Here is a 22,472-nt window from a genome sequence, read left to right as displayed (position 1 = left end):
ATATTTTTCTAAAACCACAATCAAACATTAAATCTGTAGGCTACAACTAAACCAGAAGACCGAAATGACCCAATGCTGCTTTATAATAAAATGACATTGACCAAGCTCCAAAATAACTTTTCTCTGGAGATCAATGGGAAGGTGAGTAGAAAGTTTTCAAGTTTGATGTGCCCTTTTCCTGATATTACCCTTTTCCTGATTATACCCTTTCCTGATATTACAACTTTACATTTTATTTATGAAAAACAAATTAATTTCAAAATAAATATGAATGACTTTCATCATTTGACACCATGAGAAGTCTTGAGGCAGAGAGATCTTTGAAACTGATATTTCTGTATTTAAATAAAGTGAGTTTCAAAGGCAACATTCCTTTCAAAAGAAATTACAAGATTGTAGACGCTGTAGCAGAAAAGGGTTTGAAGAGGGTACAGAGGGAGGCCTTTACATTGTCATTCTGTGTGAATTGTCAAGCAAGGAGATATTAAATTTCTTTTAAATTCTTGAAACAGACTAATTTATTCATAGAACTTTCCATGTTCTCATCTACGCCATCTATGGAAGTATTCAGTATTTAGAATCAGAATCAGGAAGTAAGAAGAAAATTTGTCTCAGAATCTACTGATGAACAGGGCTTGCTTATTTTTGTTTAGCTAGTTTCTAACACCCTGCTTTGTGTTTTTTGGAAGGGGGGTGTAGGAGTAGCAGTAGCAGTAGCAGTAGCAGTAGCAGTAGCAGTAGCAGTAGCAGTAGCAGTAGCAGTAGCAGTAGCACTTGGTCCACATGCTTGTGACATGAAGCCATGTTTACAGAAATACGTCAAACCTCCCACAGTCAACATTCTCTTGGTACTAATTCGGTAATACTGCACTGATTCTGGTCAGTTTTTTTTTTTTCATGAATTAGTCATTTCTTACATATACTTATTGACGTAATGTATTAAATAAGCATGTTTTGAGAGACTGATCCAAAGCAGCAAAGGAAAGCACATGTTTTAGCCTAGCACTTCTTACACAGTAAGGGCCCTTTGTGTACATAGATGACAATCTAAGACTCTGACGCACATAGACACTCAATTCCCATATAAGGTATAGTAGATAAGATTCCATCAGTTAGAAATTCTCAACTTAGCTACTGTAGTTTAAAACTCATGGGCTCCTCTATGGAGCTGAGGTAAATAGCTCAAAGCATGTTCCTTTGTCTGACTCGTCAGCATCTCTGCTGTAGCAATGTTCTGTTTACAGCAGGAACTCTGCTCAAGTGCATATCTGTGTTTGAAATAATTTTTTAATTAATATCTACTGTTAATAGTTTTTATATACTTGCATTTTCAGAGACCAATGAAGTTTTATTTTTAAATTACATTTTTCTTCTTTTTTAAAAAAATATTTCTTAAAGAAGAGATGCCAATGAGCCTAATTTCTAATTGTGTACTCTGTATGCACAACAGATATGGTTTTGTCTTCAGTGGTTGGTCCAATTCTACTATCTAAACAATCATGTTGCTGATCTAATAGTTATTCAAAAGATGATTGAAATAATTGACAACAAATCCCAAACACAAACTGACTGTTACATTAAGCATTTTATGATGCAGCTGAAGTCCTTTAGTGTGGGAACTTCTAACCATACTTCTTGGAAACAAGAAGAGAAAGCCATAATTACTAAATGTTTTACACCTGCTTTTCCCCAGCCATTCAGCTGGTCAAATTTCACAAACGAAATCATGTCAACTGTGAATATTAATATTCAAAATGAGGAAGAAGTGGTGGTTTATGCTCCAGAATATTTAACCAAACTTAAGCCTATTCTTACCAAATATACTCCCAGGTACGTATGTCAGAGTGCCCATGTCCTCAAATTTGCATTTCATATCCGTCTGTAGAAGCTTTGCAGCCTCATCTTTTTTGTTGCTGGGTGGTGGGTTTTTTTATACAGAGATCTTCAAAATTTAATGTCCTGGAGGTTCATAATGGATCTTGTAAGCAGCCTCAGCCGAAACTACAAGGAGTCCAGAAATGCTTTCCGCAAGGTGAAGACAAAATCTCTCTTTTCTTAAGACTTAAAGCATAAAGAGATACATGGTTGTAAATGTTTGCCATGTAAATGCTAGAATGTGCTGATCAGTCCCAAGAGACAAAATGCCCAGGCTTGGTTATTTTGCACTTGTGTAAGAAGAGGTCATTCTTCCTGGACTTTGTCATCCTATGCTGGCCTGTTATGACATCATGATTAATAACCCTTAAGGAGTTACTCATGATTATATAAAAGAATACATTGATTTGTTGTTGCCAGTGTGTTTCAATCCATCATAGAGGTACCTTCGTCAATTGACTTGATTTTCAGGTGCATATGGCACATAGGGGATATACAATGATAGACTTCTTTGTCATTGTGTTCTGTAGGGAAGGTAGAACATCAAAGCCTTAGGCTGTGTATATGTTATCTGTGCAATCATTTAGTTTGGGTATAAAGAAAGGGGTCAGTAGGAAGTGAAGAAACTCTAACATCCTGGTTGATGTTCTGGCAAAGAACTGCTTAAAAGTTCCAATTTCTTCACTGAAGATAAAATCAACAAATTTGATACAGATCTGGGATGTGGCTCTATTGTAAGCATGCCTGAGCATCAATTTTAAAAAAGCAATGAGCAAACAAACTAGTGAAGATGGTCATTCACACCTCTAATGCCAGCATCTGAGAAGTGGAGTGCCTCCAAAGGCCAGCATCATTCTCAACTACATCTTGAAATTGAGAGTAGTCTGGGCTACGTGAGACTTTATCTCAACTAAATAAAGATTGCAAAAAAATGCTATTCCAGTTAATTGCCATTGCCTAAGCCAATCCCCTTATTGATACTAAAATTTATATATACACAGTTTTCCTAAAGCACCTGGACTTCACTTGAGCCATTAAAAGGAGAAATGTGTTTTCTAGTGTATAAGCTTTCCTCTCTGTTCCTTTATTGAACATTTCCTCACGTTTATGTTTGTATAGTAGGAACAGTGTTGTATTTTCTCTCCCAAAGCTTTTCTGGAGGTTATTAACTTGTAATAGCTAAAAGTTCTATTGGGACAAGCCTCCGCAAAGATACCTTGTTTGCCGAAGCTCATTTTTTTAAAAAAAGTAAACAACCCAATCAGTTTACTTTTTACTGTGGCTTAGGGACAGCTACTCTGTGAAGAGAAGCGATGAGTATTTCAGGAACTTCAGCCAGACGTAACGACTAGCGTCTTGCAGACTGCATGTTCTTATTGTTCACCAGCCCTGACTCCTGGTCAGATGCCATTTGCCTTTTCTATTTTATAGGCCCTTTACGGGACTACGTCAGAAACTGCAACGTGGAGACGGTGTGCTAACTATGTCAATGGGAACATGGAGAATGCTGTGGGGAGGCTTTATGTGGAAGCCGCTTTTGCTGGAGAAAGCAAGCATGTGGTAATGCTTCAGCAAGCATGTCAGCCTTTAAATATCACCCTAGCCGTTCATTTGGTTGATCAGTAACAATTGTTCACATTTTTGCTTAATTTTTATTAATTTGGCAAAGAATCTATGGATCATAATGTACCATTGTTCTCAACACATTTCACCTTGAATGTCTTAAAAGTCTAGTTATGTCTCTGCCTTCCTCCATAGAAGTCTAGTTATGTTTCTGCCTTCATATTGTTTAATTGAAAGTACTTATCTGTTTCCCAGAAACAGTGTCCTTAATGTACACTGTCATGAATTAGACTTATAAAGTTGTCTGTTTCCCAACTGACCATTTCCTTAAGTACCAAAAATGTTAGCCACAGTTTATTTGAAATATAAAAAGGGTATCCTATTTTCTAATTAAGGCAATGCAGTCTAATGGCATAGTAAAACAACTTGTTAAAATGCTACTTCCTGCTTAATTGAACCAACAGTGACATTGAAAGCTAATATCCTATTCTTGTAAAAGAATAGCATGAACTAGGACATTCTAAGATGACTTTAACTTTGTGTATGTAATACAATCTATTGAATTGACAAATTTTGATAATAGCAGTATTGCTTTAAAATATACTAATCCTATTTGCCTATTTACATCCATTTTAGAGGGAGGTCAGAATTCATCTGTAAATTTACATTTCTTGGCATACTATTGCATCTATAAGGGCAGCATATGGCTTCATTTTAAAAACTGTACTGAAGGGTGAACTCATGAACCATAGTTTGTATTAGACTATTAATAAGCTAATATCCTTTTGCTTTGAGGTTGAAGATTTAATTGCACAAATCCGGGAAGTTTTTATTCAGACTTTAGATGACCTCACTTGGATGGATGCTGAAACAAAAAAGAAAGCCGAAGAGAAGGTAAAGACCAGTCAGGGCCATTGAAGCAAATCGATCTATAGGCAAAGGTCCACTTTAAAAATATATAGGAAAAAATATAATCAAAAATTGCCTAAAAGTTCAGTTGGTAAATGCTTGCCTTGTAAACATGACCTGAGTTCAACCTGACTTTAATCTCTAAAACTCATGTTTAAAAAAAAAAATAAGAGTAGGCACGGTGGGACAGATCTGAGTTCCAGTGAGGGAAGTTGGAGATGGGTATATCCATGAAGCTTACTAGCCAGCCAACCTCCTCACTGAGTTCCAGGACAGTCAAAGACCTGTCTCAGAGAAGAGTGGGGAAGTAATAAATAGAAACAAGTAATAAAACAATTAAAATAAATTTCAAATAATAACATAGAACTAATTATAAACACTGGACAAATGCGAGGGAGATCACAACGAAACCCACTCCCCACTTGTGCAGTTCATGTCATTCATTTAACCTGAGTGGACTGCAGTGACTTTGAGGATCATGGGGAACATAAAAAGTGAAGGAACCAATATCCAGGAGTGTATTACCACTAAGCTCATGGAGCCCTTATCTGTTTTCTCAGCTGAATCAATGAAGTGGAAAGATAATTATATCCTCCAAGATTGGGAGCACTAAATGTTACCCATTCTATAAAACTGAAAAGTCTGGAGAGAAAAAAAATTTCATAAAATAATATTGCACATGGAGCAGCACAGCAAACGGGAAAGCTGCATCCTGGAAGGACGGTCAGGGTTAGGAGATAAATTTCAAGCCTATTTTTGTTTCTTTTGTTTTTGTTTTAGCTAAAGCAAAGAGCCATTGCAAAGAACACTGGTTGAGGCTGTCAGGTGCTCCATTTGTAAATAGCACATCAGGCTATTTAATTGCTGGTTGTGGACATAATATGTTTGTATTTGAAGGCTGCAGTTATGGAGATAATTGTATCTCTGCTTTCAATGTTGTAATTTTTGCAGGCCTTGGCAATTAAAGAAAGGATTGGCTATCCTGATGACATCATTTCCAATGAGAACAAACTGAATAATGAGTACCTTGAGGTAAGTCTCCACAGTGATATGTGGAGCTGGTGGCAAGGTCACTGTAGCCTAGAAAGGCCAGACACTGTATAAAATAGCCTAAAACCGTAGTTCCCACTAACACCTAATAACTTCAACACTGATACCCACACTATGCTTATTTTAACCTTTCTTGTCATTGTACTAGATTCTATTTGGTGTCAATACTTCATTTTAATAGTGGTGAGAAAAACATTTAATCCTTTACAGCAGTGATTTTCAACTTGTGAGTCACAACTCCTCTGGCCAAACTTCTGTCTCCAAAAGTATTTACATTATGATTCATAACAGTAGCAAAATGACAGCTGTGAAGCAGCAATGAAAAGATTTTATGGTTGGGGGTCACCAGGACATGAGGAGCTGTATTAAGGAGTCTCAGTATTAGGAAGGTAGAGAACCACTACTTAAGAGTGTCAGGAGTAGCCATCTAAGTGGTGAGTGACTGGCTGCCCACAGTCCTTTACAATGGCTTACGCAGGCTACAAAAGTAAAAAAGCCTTCCACTTTCTAATTAATATCTCTGTGAGAATCACATATTTTGCTTTTTCTATTAAAATCCAAATATAACTGAGAACCAAAACAGTTTTTTACTCTTCCTGGTAGTGTCATTGTTAAAAGAGGTGACATTGGTCAAAGTCAATTGCTAACCTATAACTGGACTTGACTGAGATGCTTATTGTTATCCTGTGACCACCACCATGACATGACACTCTGGCCACAACAAGTGACATGCCCCCAGGTCCAACGTGACTGTGATGGCTGCTCATCCACCAAGAACTAGTGGAATGTGGAGGTGTACATGTCAAAATGCTTATTCATCCTTTTCTGTTTACGGAAGAAATTAGCTTTCTTTTTTTTATTTTTTTTATTATTTTTTAATTTTTTTAAAATTTTTCTGCAAGAGTGGACTGCCTGAGAGCAAAAGCATAATCAAAGCTGCCAGGGGCCCAAATTCCAGCCCTGCTACTATTTTAAATCTTAGCTAATCACCAGAAACATCTCCAGCTCACGTTCTTACTTTAAAATGCTGGTCTCGGTGCTGGTTCCTTCCGGTCTGGGCCTGAGCACTGAGCGGATCGTGGACAGCAGCTCTGCCCCCAATCTCACAGAACCCAGAGGAAGCAGAGCTCCCAAGAGATCTAACCTGAGCAGTATCTTAGAATACACAGCCTCACTGTATATATTCATCAAGCCAGCTGAGCAGACCTGCTTGAACTTCTGATGTCCTGGAATTCCAGCTGGATGGAGTGAAGACACAGTGTCAGAGGCTTATCAATTTACTCTTCCTCCCGCCCATCTTCTAATATCTCAACACCCATAATCAGCTTGAAGAAGTTAATGAAGAGTTGGCACCCCTATTCCCTGGGTTTGGGGACTGAGGTGGTTAATATTGGGCTGTCTTTCTAGGGGAAAGTAGTGGTTTTGTTGGAACAGGGAGGAATAGCTAGGATTTATTGCATAGCCATAACCTAATGGTAAAAGTATGTATAACTGTTACTAAGATGAAGTTATAATTTCTTAAATGGTATAAAATTTACTTTGATTTCAAATTTAAGGTTTTCATTGGTACGAGTTTCTTATTATTATAAAAGTGAGATTAATATTGTTATTCTCATAGGCATTGTGCCTATATAACACATTTGGGAATACAAGGCTTAGACCCAGTCCTTCTTTAACTTTTCTAACTGATTTGAGATGGTTAGGCTGTGAGTTAAGGGCCTATAGCAAATTCATGGCTCTGAGTTTATTGTTAGGGTGTTTTCTATGTTTTATTTAGAAATAGCTGAGAGGAGTTAGCAAACAACAGTCCAGATTACCTTACATGGATAGTTGGTTTTCAAAATGTCAGAAGTCCACAGAATTGACATTACAAACATTTCTGTATTAATGTTCATTTTGATTAGAGACCTGTCTGCTCCTGACAGCTTCCTGTCTTGGAGTCTAAGAAGAAATTGAGCATCTTTGGAGTTACTCCAGTTGTATGGTGACAGCCACTAGGCAAGAATTGCCTCTTTTCATCTACAGACAAATCACTGTCCAGAAAAGGACACACTTGCGGAATAGTTGACTGATTATATCTGTCAAAACAGAGTAATCAGCCCTTAATAATTCTGCATCACTAGGTCTGTCAGATGATCCTGAGCCAGAAGGCTGAAGATCGGATGCTCCATCATTCTGTAGTATAGGGACTGTCCAGGTGTTCAGTGGTCTCTATAAATTGGCTAAATTTTAGAAGCTATGCTTTGTGCTTCCCATAATTTCAATTAACTCAGTCATTCTGGACCTCTGATGGGGTTGAAGACTTATAGTCTCATAGCCAATCCCAGCTATTTACTTTGAGAAAAAAGATTTGAGTGGATGGTTTTCAGCTGACATTCATTCTAAAGACAAGAAAAAAAGCCAGGTTCAGAACTAAGTCTTTTAGTTAGGAGAGATGATAGAGGTTCTGGCTAGTCAACAAAATGATGGACTGGGTATTAGGTCTATCTTGTACCTTACTGACACAAATTGGTATAGTTATGCTCTAATTGTATTTTAAGAGAAAAGTTTTATTTTAACAGGAAGGGTGATATATAGAAGGAGCTAAGGTGGGAGGAGTAAGGAGAAGAGGAGAAGGAGTAGAGGAGGAGGAGAAGGAGAGGAGGAGATCGGTGAGAAGAGAGAGAGAAGTGGGGTGGGGTGGGGGTACGGAACATGGAGGCAGATGTTTGCATTTTTCCACCAGTCAAAGGTAGTTGGTATATCTAGGTTGGGTATTGAGTTACACTTCTGATTGTATGGGCATCTTGTTATTGAGCATTACCAAACTTATAAAGCCTTTGATTAACATTAAAAAATATAAAAACAAAAAGGAGAAGGGGGGATGAGATAGAGGTTTTCTAGGGAGGGAAAATGGAGAAAGGTGATGGCATCTGAAATGTAAATAAAATAGCCAATAAAGATTTTCACATCTCCTAAAAAATAAAATAAAATAAAATAAAATAAAATAAAATAAAATGCTGGTCTCAGATTTTAGGTTACAAGATCATTAGGAAGATCAAATGAGTATAATATATATTTAAAAAACTGAAAATACTAGGTACTGAATAAAGAGGGTGTGGTTATACATATTTATGGTATGGAGAATGATATCAGTATTGTGAGGTTGGCCTGACCTTTGGCTTCATTTGATTGGTTATAAAAGAATACACTGAAACTGTGATTCAGCTAGGAAAAGGAATGAACTATAATATCTAACAAGGCTAATAAAAAAAGCATCCTTTGGTAAGTTTTTAATGCTGTTTCTTAACTGTATTTAATGCTGTACTTAACTTGTTTTATAGAGAAATTATGGTGGTGATGAAATTAATATTTCTCTCCAACTCATTTTTACCCAATGTAGTTGAACTACAGGGAAGATGAATACTTTGAGAACATAATTCAAAATTTGAAATTCAGCCAAAGCAAGCAGCTAAAGAAGCTCCGAGAAAAGGTGGACAAAGATGAGTATGTATAGTCTGTTTTCTAATTGTTCATTCTGGAGCAATCTTTCTCACTATTGGTTCAAGATCCTTCACCACAGCAATACCTCCCTCCATTAGGAAGTCCTGAGAACATTGAATTGTACTGTATTAACATGGTCAGGAACTCCCAATGTATGCCTTTCTTCACTAAGGCATCTTTGCACTTAACTTCATCTCTCAAGTGGCTTCTTTCTAATTTTTGGTGGACAAGGTTCTCAGAAACATCTTACTTTAATGTAACTAAGGTCTTAAGCCTGTGCTTTGGCCTTACTTTGTCTCCAGAATAGTCTTCTGCTATTAGTCCCTAATTATTCTATTAGTCAAGCATCCTGTGAGCCCACCCACCCTTTCTTTGGTTGTTTCACGTGGCGTTGGAGAAGCTACACAAGATGCCAGGAATGATCTTGAGCAACAGCCTTTGTATACCTCTGACCTCTGCACAGTAGTCTCATCAGTACTTCACACTTCTAGTTTTGACCTTTGTTCTTCAACTCAATAGATAATACCTGGAAACTGACCAGCAAGTGTCCTGACCACTCAAATCCACAGAGCTCCTTAGTTTCAACTTCTTCTTCCAAAGCCTTAAGCCCTGAAGAACTGGAGCCATTCTTGGCACCTAACACCAAGTACAGCTACAATTAAAATTCTTAAACTATGGAGCTGTGAAAAATTAAAAGCTCCAGCTTGATTTGAGTATTGAATAACAACAGGCTTCAATCATTTCTGTAACTACTGTTCTAGAAAAAATGACTAGTCCAGTTGTCATTGAGTACTGGGAAAATAAGACACAAACAACAGCAGTAGGTAGATGATAGGTACAGCAGAAGCAGAGTGAAGTGGTTACCTGCACCACAGGAAAGAACTGTGCCAGGAAAGGCCTAAAGCTTTATGACAGAAAGCTTAGTGCACAGATTGCTTAAGTTTGAGTGATTTCCAAAGATCTGTCAGTCACTGCAGCTCCCAAGGTCTTTGTCACTCAGTGCTAGCCTTTTCTCTCTCTCCATTCTTTTCCTCTGCACTGAATGCAAAGGTTCAAATATCTGTCTGCACATTGGCATTGCTGGAATCATGTGAGCAGCATTTGTTAAAAAAAAAATACTGATGTTCAACTCAGTGCTTCTAGATCTTGAGGTATTTGCTCTGAGACTGGAGCCCAGATACAAGGATTCTTCCTAAGTACTGTCCTCCAATAGGATCCTTTGAATTAGTCTCTTTTTGTAGCATGTTTTCTGTACTTACTGGAAGGAAGGAAAGAAGAAAGGAAGGAAGGAAGGAAGGAAGGAAGGAAGGAAGGAAGGAAGGAAGGATGGATGTTTCCCAAGGTGATGTCTTTAATTTTGTGAAATTTATTTTTGTGTTTTAAAATCACCGTGAGCACTCTGGCTGTAATGACATTAAATAGTTAGGACTGAATCATAAGAGATGTATTGTAATAAAAGTTCCCTGTATTTCATTACGGTTTCTCCCCGTGAAAGCGTCTGACTTATGTGGCACTAGTTTAATAGGAGAAAAGAGACCGTTGTCTCTTTTCTTGTTTCATGTGTCCCCAGGTTCAGTTCCTCGCTGACAGACAATGTCAGAAAGACAAATATATTCTATGCACTTCATTCATGTACCCTGAAGTCACATTCCATACTCAGATCTTCATTCCCAAACACTTTCAGAAGGAATCTATGCACATTCATACTACAAGGATAGGGTTCAGACTGTGGACTATTTTGGAGTTATGTTACAAAGTGCTTTACAGAAAAGCTGACACATAAAAATTTCAAGTTACTAACTAGCCTAAATAAATTCAACTGAATAACTAGTAACTCCTAAATAATTTTTTCTCACTCCATGTGCTCCAAGTGCATGCATGCATATACTTGAAGTCTACCCACCCTTATTACATATGACTATTTGAATCTGACCCAAGTCCATCTGCTGAGCACCACAGTTAATATCTAGCTGATTAGCAAGCATTTCTGTGTAACTATATCCTTAACCACACAAGAGCAACATTTTCCACTAAGCAAAAATTAATCCCGTTCCTTGCATCTGTCCATTTTCTAAAAGCTTCAATTTTGTTCCCACCCTGACAGAAACCAGGGCCTCATCTTGATCACTGTGGTCTGTCCTACTTCATCTATAGTGCTAACTAAAATCTCTATCTAAAGAAGAGGACCACATTCACCCACTGCTAGTTAAATATTACATAGGAATGTATAAATGGTTCAGTTTAATCATCTCCTCTTTGCTTCCTTACCACGCTTTCCCTGGTGCTTTAATTTTGAAAACACTTTTATTTCCAATTTTCCTGTGTTTTCACTTCATCCTCATACTGCTATCCCCTAAGGTCTCAAGGATACAGCTTGAGTCATGTTCTTTCTGGATTAAAACCTTTCCTATGTTTCCTGTTGCTTAGATCAGGAAATACAAATTTTAAAAACGTCCAAAGTTCCCAGAGCTCCCAGTAGCTCTTCATAATTTCCTCACAATCACCCAAGCTCCCCCATCAGACCAAAACACTAGCTGTATGCAATGCTTTCAAACTACCAGCCCCCAGCCTTTCCCCCATTGCTTCTGAACTTACAGTATCCTTTTACATTTGTTTGTTTCTGTATATAGTCATGACAGTCCTATGGCTTGCTATGTGGAACAGGCTGGCCTCAAACTTCCTGAGACCTTCCTTCCTCTACCTCCTGAGTACTGAAGTTAAAGATACACACCATCACAGCATTCTTTCTTTCCTTTTTTATCTAGCAGTAATCGCTACAGGGCTTGACTCAAATGTTGTCTCCTTTATTCCCTGTACGTCAGGGGCTTTCTGTTCACCCGTATAGTGCAGTTTGATGTTGTTCAAGAAATTGACTTATGTAGAAAGAAGAAACCAACATTAGTTATTAGAATGTGGACCCTTTGCACATGTTGTTAGAGTATGCAAGTGCAATAGCCAATTTGTAATAGTATTGATAATGTTAACTTAGTAAATAAAATAAAAATGATTCCATTTCCACATTTTACTTTCACAGTGAAGTTATACATAACTATGTTTTCTGTTAAACAAATTTTAAAACTTAATCTCAAGGAATGTGCATGCAATATGTCCAAGTCAATCATTTGGCTAAAGAACCTCTTTGCCTTGTGAACAGCTCACACCTGCAAAGAACATGGATTTGAATAATTTTAAAACTTCATATGGTTTCTGGATGCCTATGTATATTTTTTTTCTTTTATCCTGAACATGACATCTCTTGAGGGTTTGATGCAATTGCAAAGGAATTTCAAATATGTCCAGCTCAGAAAAAAATAGCACTGAACTGGAAGTATAAGTGCTGGCAAGATTACTTAATAACACATCTAAAATCATTTACTTCTACTAACACGATTGTTCACTTAGTGTTAATAGAACAAAAATAAACCTTAGTGCCTAAGGGTTGTGTGTTCATGACCAACAAAACAATGAGATTTCCTAGTGAGATTTTAGTGTTTACACTAACTTTAAAATAAATTATCAATTGGTAACTCATTCTCTGAGAATTACAGCTAGAAGTTAATTTAATAATAAATTGACCAGAGTAGTCACTAAAAGCAAAACAATAATCACTGGCCCATTGGATATCTTCCTTACCTCATGTCTACTGGGTTTTCTGATTGGGATAATCAGATGATGGTAGGCTGGAATTGGTAGACTCCTAGAAATCAAAATATAGAATCATGATGTCTTATAATTCTGTTTAATTGGGGAGACATTTCAGAAGATTTCTGGTACTTTTACTGCATATCATCTCTTAGGAGGGCCATGCTCAGATGGGGTAAAGCTCTAGTTGCCACAGCTCTCTGAGACTGCAGAATTCCAATGTCCTTCATGCTCCCAATTGGCGGGGCAGGCTCTGTCAGTCTTTGGTGTGAAGAACACCCATTGATAGGCCCATTTATTTGGTGAGTTCCTATCATGTTCCCAACATTGTGCTAAGTCCTCTTGGTTCATGTTAAAAATAAAATGTAGTCTCGTCACTATCTGTGTGAAGCTACCATCTAATCATCTAGATAAACAATGCTGTTATATTAAGTTAGGTAAGTACAGAGGGTTACATAAAATAGAAGAGGTCTTGGTTCTTCCCTAGGATTTTAGGATTACCTAATATCAGGAAAAATGGATACTCTCAATTCAGTATCTTAAGGCTTTTGTGCCCAGACAAATCCAGTCATCAACTGTACCTTAATTATGGTCATTACTCCATAGTGAGAGTAAACTCCATGGGGTTTAATTCTTCTGCATTTTTGCTTAATGCTTAAAGAACTCTGTCTATGGAGAAGTGTGAACTGTGGAATTGGGGTGAAGTAGCAGGAGCGCTGGGAGGTTAGAGAAAATAGGCAGACCTGAATTAGAATTACTGCTCCTTATTTATTAGCTCTAAAGTTAGTCACTGAGCTTTGTTTTAAGTTTTATTGTTGTTGATGATTTTTACTTTTTTGTAAGTTTTGTTAATAATATCTAATTTTTCCTTAAAAACAAGGTAGGAGGATAAGATGAGAGAGAAAGAGAAAATGTCCTTTTGATATATATATTCACAAGAAAATGACATTAGTCACTGCACTGAAATTTGTCTATCCTGTGGATCAGCAGTTAGGTGCTGGAATTTGATAGGACATTAAGCAAGCCATCTTCCCTTTCACTTAAATATATTTCCCCCATTTATGCTACTTAGTGGATACATGCATTAGGACAAAGAGTTTAATAGCTATGTAGTGACTCAGTTTCCATACTTGCAAATTGAAGCTACCATCTATATGATCAGGATGATCTGAAAGACCAAGAAAGCCCATGGGATCAATTTGAGAAAAAATTAATAAGTATAAGAATATAATGATCTGAGATTTCAAGAGCATTCTTCTTTTACCCCCTTGAAGAAGGCACAGAAAAATCTATTTATTGTACTGCTGATTTCAAAGGAGTTGCTCTCAGAATAGATGCTGAGAATTGAGTACTCCCAGGCAAAAGGCTATTAATGGTCTTGTTCTTTATTTTTAAGCTTTAAAGTTACTCAGAGTGGCGGAAAGGAGATTGGTTCTAAGTGCTTTTGCAGTCCACTAGCTTCACACTGTCTTAAAGGCTGTTGAACTTTGGTATCCATATCTACTTTTCATGGCTGCTTAGCTTTCTTGGGGTATAAAGGGATGCAAGGCAAACATCTGGCTTCTCTCTCAAGTATATTTTAGCTATACCGCCAAAGTATACAGCAAGTCAATCTTTGAGGACTACTCAAAACAAATTAAGCTTACCTGACAAAACTACATTTCAAAAATGAAAATTTAATAATAATAATTATATAAAAAAATAGTTTGGGCTGGAGAGAATGGACTCCGCAGTTAAGAGCACTGACTGCTCTTTCAGAGGTTCTGAGTTCAATTCCCTTCAACCACATGGTGGCTCACAACCATCAGTAATGGGATCTGATGCCCTCTTCTGGTGTGTCTGAAGAGAACAACAGTGTACTCATATAAAATAAATAAATCTTTTTAAAAAATCAATTTCTTACTTACCTACTTTCTCCATTTGCATAGTACTATCCAATCACACAGCCCATGCTCACACATACCCAGATCAGTGGAAGCAAGAAGAGAACAGAACACACTGTTTTGCTTCTTCTCCCAGGCTAATACTGCACATAAGAGGCTTGTAGTGTCTAGTCTGCACACATAAAAGGTATCTTGAAAGAGCATACAATCACCATTACTTTAGAGAAATAGCACCTCCATCTGTTTTTGCTTTTGTTTTCTTTATGTGCATTTTATCTTCCATGTGCTACTGTCAAGGTCAGAATTTTTTGAGTTTTACATATAAAAGCATCTCCATTTATATAGATAAACTGAAATCAAAGAGACTTAGAATTTTCATTATAACACTCCTAACTGTGAAAAATATTTTATTTGGCATGTTAATTTATCTTTTCTATTGATATTTGTGGTATTTCATAACAAGTAACAGACACTGAGTTTGTTTCTGTTATTACCCTACTTAAGAAAACGATTGATATAATTATAGTACTTCAAGTTCTGACCATGACCTAGAACAAAATGCCCTGGGCTTTGGAATCTGTATGATTCTCCAGAATAGACAAAGAACACATCATTAAAGATGTTGGGAGGAAAAAAAGCAAAATACTACATACTAGTGCTCAGTAAACAGCACCAACATAATTCTAATTTTATAGGAGTGTCCTATGATCACAAATAGCCACCTATTTTCTAGAAGATATAATTCACAGTAGACATTTTAATATGTAAAACTCTCCCAGCTGTAGAGTCAAAAACATTAATCAAAATGCAATCTTAAACCCTTTACAGTAATGTATCAGAAGAGTAGAAAGGCACTAAAATACAAGAGATGATACTTATTTTTACAAAAGCAGTAAACTTACATAGGCAATATTATATAAGGTCCATTGTTCAATGCCTGTGTCATTTAGTCAGTCTTTTGCAGTGTGCTGTCAGAAGCATTAGCTTAGAATATCTGATTTTTATTCTTAGTATAACAGTTCATCTTAAAACAACTCAAGTTGCAAACTTTTTTTACTATTGGGACTTTTCATTTGTTCAGAGCCAAATAACTCATAATGATTATTTGTAATTACCCATAAATACACTATTGCTACCAACTCAGAATTCATAGGTAAGAAATTAACCCCAAAGCCATTGAGACATGAAAAATTCGTAAATAACTTTGGTAACAAAATTTTAATAGTTACAGACTGTTTAATTGCAAGTTTTATTACCACATCTTCTATGACAGTGTTGAGAATATATTGGGAATATTTTTCAAATCATGCAACTGTGTTTTCTTAGAATTATCTGAGCACATCATCTATGCTGACCATTTCACTATCTCTCAAGTATTTCACTTGAACCTGACCCCTGTTACCTGTGTGAGCCTATGCAAAGTTCATCTAAGTACATTACATTTCCTTATTTCCATTTTTGTCCATACAAACATCTTCTTTGTGTATTTGTTAGTCATATAAATAAGAACCACTTGCTCTGTGTAGTTATGGTACCTTCATTTAATATTTTGTGTTCACAAATATTTGCCTTTCCTGTGAGTCATTACAAATTGTATAGTAAGCAAGTGCTGTTTAATTAAAACAATAAGATATATTCTTGAATCATCAACTTGAAGAAAATGTTAAAATATTCATGATTCAGCTCTGATGAAGCTAGAGAAGATTGATATGTCAGTGCCATACTGTTTAAAGTGTTTACAGCATTAAAGTTATAGCAGTAACAAACTAACAGAAAATGATTCTTCACCATTTCCAGGCTTATTATTTTCTAAAAGGGAAGTTCATGAAAATATGAACTAGACTGTTGTGAAGTTTTAATCATGTTATTCATAAAAATAACAATTGTTCAGATTGCTGTTACATGCTGGTCTCTGCCAGTTATTTTAAGAGATTAAACTAGTGCTTATACCTGACACTAGCAATACTTACTAATATTATGACTAATATGTTGACTATGTACTGCTTACCTGGCACAGCAGTGACAAGATAGAGCTCTGATACAAACCATATTATCAGACTGCTGTGATTTGCTGCTAGAAGGATAATAATTGTCACCTTGGCTATTTTCCTGAGGTAGAATAACTAGTGAAACCTCAAGACAATACTCATGACTGTCTTAAGTGTATACAGGAATGCTAAGGGGTTATTAGAGATCAATAAGTGTCCATTTTTAGTGGACATATAATTTATATGAGCTTATTAAGATGAGGATGGTACTTATGTTACTCAAAGTGTTTAGTGTACAATGATTGAAAGGCTTCTTCCATAGTATCTAAGCAGAAAGACATAAGAACAACAGTTCTTTCAGCCCTCAAATGATCATGAGACCAGTTCTGGTTTTCTTTTATTCTTAATTTTCTTATACAGTCTTGTGTAATGATACTTTAAGAATTATTCTCCTTTCCACAACTAGTGTCTTTAATATTGGGGGCCTGTGTTTTATAAACTCCAGATGTTGTGCAGAGCCTAAGTCATGGTATGGACTAACAGACAACTTCTCTTAAATACCACCTGTATTTTACTTTACAGGCATCTGAAGATATATCTTTCCTCAGTTAGCTAAAATGTGCATTTTTACAAGTATCTTTTTGAAGATTTATTTTATTTTTAATTATATATATATAATTATAATTATATATATGGGGGGGGTTGTACACAGGGGTGCATGTGCTGTGAGAGGCCAGAGACATCAGATCTCCTGGAACTGGAGTTACAGGCACTTGTGGGCTGTCTGATGTGGTTGCTGAGAACCACACTCTGGTCCTATGAAAAAGCAATTACTGCTCTTAACCTCTGCCCCATTTCTTCCAAAGTTGTGTTTTTAAGACAGGACTTAAGGAGCAATAACTTGAAGTTCATTGTTCCAAGCTAAGGTATCTGAGCTCTCAAAAATGCTCACAATGAACTAAAAATTGAAAATTTTAAAGCTATCTAAGATTTACTATGTTTCATATATTGTCAACAGTTCCAAAATTGTTGGAGTGATCTTGTTTCAAACTGTAAAGCTAAGTGAATTTCAACATAATTTTAACCTACTACAGTTTCTGAAAACTGTAATAATAGATTTTGTACTGTCAGATGCAACTACATAATTCAATGCAAATGAAATCAACAGACTGAAGACCTGGGTATATGTTGAACTTTTAAGAAATAAAAATATTTTCCAATGAGTTTTAACTCTAGTAGGCTAATTTTGATCATACTTCACAGAGAAAGTTAACATTTATTTTTGTGGCAAGTGCATTGAGTGAGACAATGGAGTATCTTTTTTAACAAGTTTTTATGTCTTCCATAGGTGGATAAGTGGAGCAGCTGTAGTCAATGCATTTTATTCCTCAGGCAGAAATCAGATAGGTAAGATATATCCCTAAATAATACTTAATATTCCTCGAATTTCTCAGCCATAGTTTGCTATATGGTCAATTTTTTTTTTGTTTGGTTTTTCGAGACAGGGTTTCTCTGTATAGCCTTGGCTGTCCTGGGACTCACTCGGTAGACCAGGCTGGCCTCGAACTCAGAAATCTACCTGCCTCTGCCTCCCAAGTGCTGGGATTAAAGGCATGCGCCACCACCACTCGGCATGGTCAATTTTTAATAACCTTCTAAAAAATAAAGCCGATATTGAGTTATTGGTTCATGTCTTGAAGTACTCCTGGATCCACACACCTCTTTTCATTGTTATGGGAAAATTAAAATTAATCCAGATCACATTAGATAGTTGTCTCTCTGATAACACTCAATCTATAACATAAATGATTATATCTGATTCGTGTACTTTTTGAAAGTTACTTTTAAAATGAATACTGACTCTTAGACTGACTGGGCACCAGCCCTTTAAAGGGTTGGAAGGTTCCAGAGCCAACCCAATTCTTTTGGTAATTCAGTAGACTGGCTTTAGTGGAGATTCCTATTCTATGTCTTCTTTATTCCAAAGCTTCCCAGTAATTGAAAAGGTTGAAACATCATCAGTGCCTTAGTCAGCTTTAATTGTAAACTTGACAGAGACTAGAGTCATCTGAGAGGAAAGCCTCAATCAAATTTGGCCTGTAGATGTCTTTGGGGAGTTTGCCTTGATTGTTAATTGAGGTAGGTGAGACTAGTATAATAGACATTGCCATCCTGGGACATTAAGGATTTGTAGAGTAGTGACATATGAGCCATCCAGGGTGAGAAAGAGGGTACCATGACCTCCCAAAGTTTCTTGGCAGGACAGGAGTAGTGACAACTGTTGCACTTTATTTAACTGACCACCTGGCAACTGTGATAATGCACAAGTGACCTATCGGTCACTATCAATTCTATAATGTGTACTAGTCAAGAAGTGAGCTCAACAGAGCAAATCTTCAAAAAAAAAAAAAAAAAAAACAATAAAAAATAAACTGGATGCCCAAGTTAAAGGAGCACATAATCTGCTAGGCTGAACTTGAAGACTAGTATTAGTATGAGCCGTAAAAGTCCTATCACTTATTTAAACAATGGCATCTAAGGCTGTAATTAAGTCAGCTGCATCTCTGGAGTTAATGTTTAGCCTTGATAGCACATTTCATAGGAACATTTTATATAATGGGTGGATTTTAATCACAGTACATAGTGTGGGAGATAATGCTCCATTTAAGTTAATAAAATACTGTGTATGATTTCTATACTTTCTGCTAAAAATAATCTCTTAACACTGTTTGGCTCGGGCAGATGCATGTGAGCCATGACTTTCACCAAAATTCTTCCAGGGCAAAGGTTTATTATTTTTATTATTTTGTCATTTGAAAGTGGTGAAAATGACAACTTCCCAACATATTGAAAGAGTTGGTGAACAAAATTGTTTACAGTATTTTAAAGTCACCTTCACAAATATCTAATGTTTACCCCTGAAGCCCATGAAAATTTAGGTCAAATTTACTACATTTAAAAAAAAATATTTGCTACTTTATGTTAACTAGACTTTAAATTTTTGTTCTTTTGTAATTACTTAAGCTCAGGCCTTTCACTTATAGTCTTGTTATCTTGTATAAGAAAGGCCCAGAGTTTTATGTGTAACATATGTTCATACTACAGATTAATGATTCCAGAAAATAGTGCTGATATTACCTAGTGGTTACTAGAATTTTAAAACATGAATGGTAAAATTACAGAATTATATTTCTAGACAGGGTATTTATCAGGAACATTTATTGCAAAATGACAATGCAAAAGTCTAGACCAGGGGTGGACATTAGAGCAAGAACCCGGAGAGCAAGAACATATGATGACCAGGGTGAGGAAGAAGGTACAGTTTGACTGCAGAGCACCACCCAAAGTGTCTTAACCCAAAAGGATGGATGTTGCACTTTAATCTGGCTACAGAATAGGTTACAAGGGTGGATTAGATTTAGATAGATTACAGGTAAAGCAGGAGGTGTTCCTAAGAACATCTCTTAGAAAATCAGTCATTTTTGACATGAGAAAATAGTATGAGGGAAGATGCTCTATCAGACTTCCCAGAAGAAGTGACAAACTGTAGTTTTGGAAGGATAACGTACCACCTGATCTTTGCTTACATGTGCTGTTCAAACTTAGTAGAGGAAAAGATCACCTAAGCTCAACAGAAGAGGTTAACGGTTGGGGGTTATACTCTGTTAACAGTTAAGTAGAAGAGCAAAAGTGTTTGATGTTTGATATACTCAAGTGTTTGTACGACATAAAAATGGAGAACGTTTTCAATTTAATACAGATGTTATGGCAAATACATAACAGGTAGTATTCATTTATTTACTAAACCTTTTAAATAAAATGGGGTTTTTTTGAGATTTTCATACACAGTAAACCATGTTAAAGACAGCTTAGTCTATTAAAATATGTGTTTGTTTATACTTGATTACCGATTTAATCAACACATTTTCCGGGTACTAATCATATTCCAAGGACTATCAGATTTGAGGGTTCTACAGATAATGAGCTTAAAACAAATGGACTAAAGAGTACATAAGTAAATATATGTACAAACATGAATCTCAGATCTCAGAGGGCTGAGATGTGAAGTGCCAGGATGGGAATAAGAAAATCAGATAAAGGGTTCCAATGATAAATAAGAAAATAAACAGAATTTAGAATAATCATAGAAACCTTAATAAAAATAAAATAAGGTTAAATGATGAAGGGATACCTTTAACTGAGTGGTAGTTTATTTTAGATAATATTGTGGACAGATAACAATTTCAAAGCCAGTACTGAACATAAATGGGTATTATTGAGTAGCTCTTCCTTCTATATAATTATACAAGTGAAAGAATTTCCTGAGTGTGGCTTATACATATTCCATGCCCCAGACTCCTTACAGAAAAAAAATCTTAAAAGAGATTGGCAGGTGAATTGTGATGAGTAAATCATAGGTCACATACTACGCTGGCTCAGTCACTTTGCCACTATCAATAATAAATGACTATGTTGGTTTCTATCACACAAGACTTTTGTTATCTACCTAGTGAAACTGACATAGTGGAAAACAGGGTAAACAAGCATGATGCCATCATTGACAATGCCACTGATAATCTTCACAAATCTTCCATCATCTTCTCTCCTTTAGTCTTCCCTGCAGGCATTTTGCAGCCTCCATTCTTTAGTGCTCGTCAGTCCAACTCACTGAACTATGGAGGCATTGGCATGGTCATCGGACACGAAATCACACATGGCTTTGATGACAATGGTAAAGTATAGGTAACATTTTCCTTTGGCTAAGATACATCTTAAGTTTAAAAAGTTACAATTTGTCAGTACAAAATTCCATTTGTTTATGTAGTTAGAATTAAGTCTAACTACATAGTCAGTGTTCTATTTAAAGTGTTTTTTAAGAAACCCAAATATTAATGGGCAGTAAGAAATGTGTGCCTCACACTCTAGAAGACTAAAGCAAATATTCACATTGAGAAAATTCAGTAGTGTTCATCCACCCAGTAATGATGCTTGGTCCTATTGTGTATGTCTCAGCTTTCCAGATTCATCAAGGGCAGGATCTGAGTCTTAGATACACAGTCAGAAGATGTCACTCATTCAAGTCCCTGTGTGGTCCTTAAGCTGCTTGTAGTCAGGAACTTTGTTGTTTGTTTTTTGTCTTATGGTTAATATGCAATAAAGAACTTTGTGAACAGGAAGCACGTAAATGTTTATATGCATCCCTAAATAATCAACAATATTTACTGTTTTAATTACAATAAAGCAAAATTGAAATAAAGACCAAAGACATGTAAAAAAAGATACAGCAAAAATTGTAACAAATTTCAGTTCACTATACAGAATTCTAGAAATCCAGAGAGAAGGAGACAGGAAGAATTAACACCTTAAAGAGATACTTACTAGATATCTGTTACTCAATTGGTCAGTGCAACAGTCTTAACCAGTACCAACTAATAATATTTCCATTTTTCAAATGGAAACATACAGAGGCATGTAGCACATTGTGCAATTTTATAAAACCTGGAATTGGTTCAATCAGTGTGTAAGTTCAAACTTTGTTCCATAACCCTTTTCTTATTCCCAGTATTTGTAAATATTTAAAAGATGATAAAAATTAAGTGTCAAAACATATAAAGTATGTATGGAGATACTAACAGGGAAAGATCCATGTCCTTTAAATCTGGGAGGAAAACTCCAATATAGAAAAGGAATGCTTCTCCTTGTGTTTAAAGTAGAGGGAAACAAGGAGTTAATTTTGCATAAGGGGTTTGGGAACATAAAAATGGGTGCCAGAAAATAATTGTTGGCCTTTTAAAGTTTCAAAATATTAAATTAAACAGTCATAGTTCAGAAAACACCCAGAGTAACAATGCGTGCATTCAGGAGTGTTTATCTAATAGTTTCATCTGCGGTAGCATGAGCCAAGTGGATGAAATATCCATCAATTCCAAAGCACATTGACAGATAAAATTCAAGCTTTCCCAAAGAAGTCAGGAGTCAAGAGAGTGAGCAGCTTCTCTCATCATCTGCTCTATTTTATAGTTGCTCACATTGTGCTGCGCCAACCCTGACCAGCAAGAATTAAGACATGGAACAACCG

At 36.2% G+C, this 22,472-nt stretch overlaps 1 protein-coding gene across 1 annotated transcript in view; it reads left to right on the top strand.

Annotated features, from left to right (window-relative positions):
- Positions 1-22,472, top strand: part of LOC117701816 (neprilysin) — a 79,867-nt gene that overhangs the window by 40,076 nt on the left and 17,319 nt on the right. The window contains exons 9-17 of the mRNA XM_034493240.2: positions 40-141; positions 1,694-1,830; positions 1,939-2,032; positions 3,307-3,435; positions 4,234-4,332; positions 5,299-5,379; positions 8,780-8,883; positions 17,742-17,800; positions 21,006-21,125. Of these exons, the coding sequence (XP_034349131.1) occupies positions 40-141; positions 1,694-1,830; positions 1,939-2,032; positions 3,307-3,435; positions 4,234-4,332; positions 5,299-5,379; positions 8,780-8,883; positions 17,742-17,800; positions 21,006-21,125 (925 nt within the window). The remainder of the gene's footprint in view (positions 1-39; positions 142-1,693; positions 1,831-1,938; positions 2,033-3,306; positions 3,436-4,233; positions 4,333-5,298; positions 5,380-8,779; positions 8,884-17,741; positions 17,801-21,005; positions 21,126-22,472) is intronic.

Source organism: Arvicanthis niloticus, unplaced genomic scaffold (genome assembly GCF_011762505.2).
Source record: "Arvicanthis niloticus isolate mArvNil1 unplaced genomic scaffold, mArvNil1.pat.X pat_scaffold_255_arrow_ctg1, whole genome shotgun sequence".
In the NCBI taxonomy this organism is placed as follows: Eukaryota; Metazoa; Chordata; class Mammalia; order Rodentia; family Muridae; genus Arvicanthis; species Arvicanthis niloticus.
The sequence above is the reverse complement of the archived record's forward strand: the minus strand, read 5'-3'. Positions and strand labels throughout refer to the sequence as shown.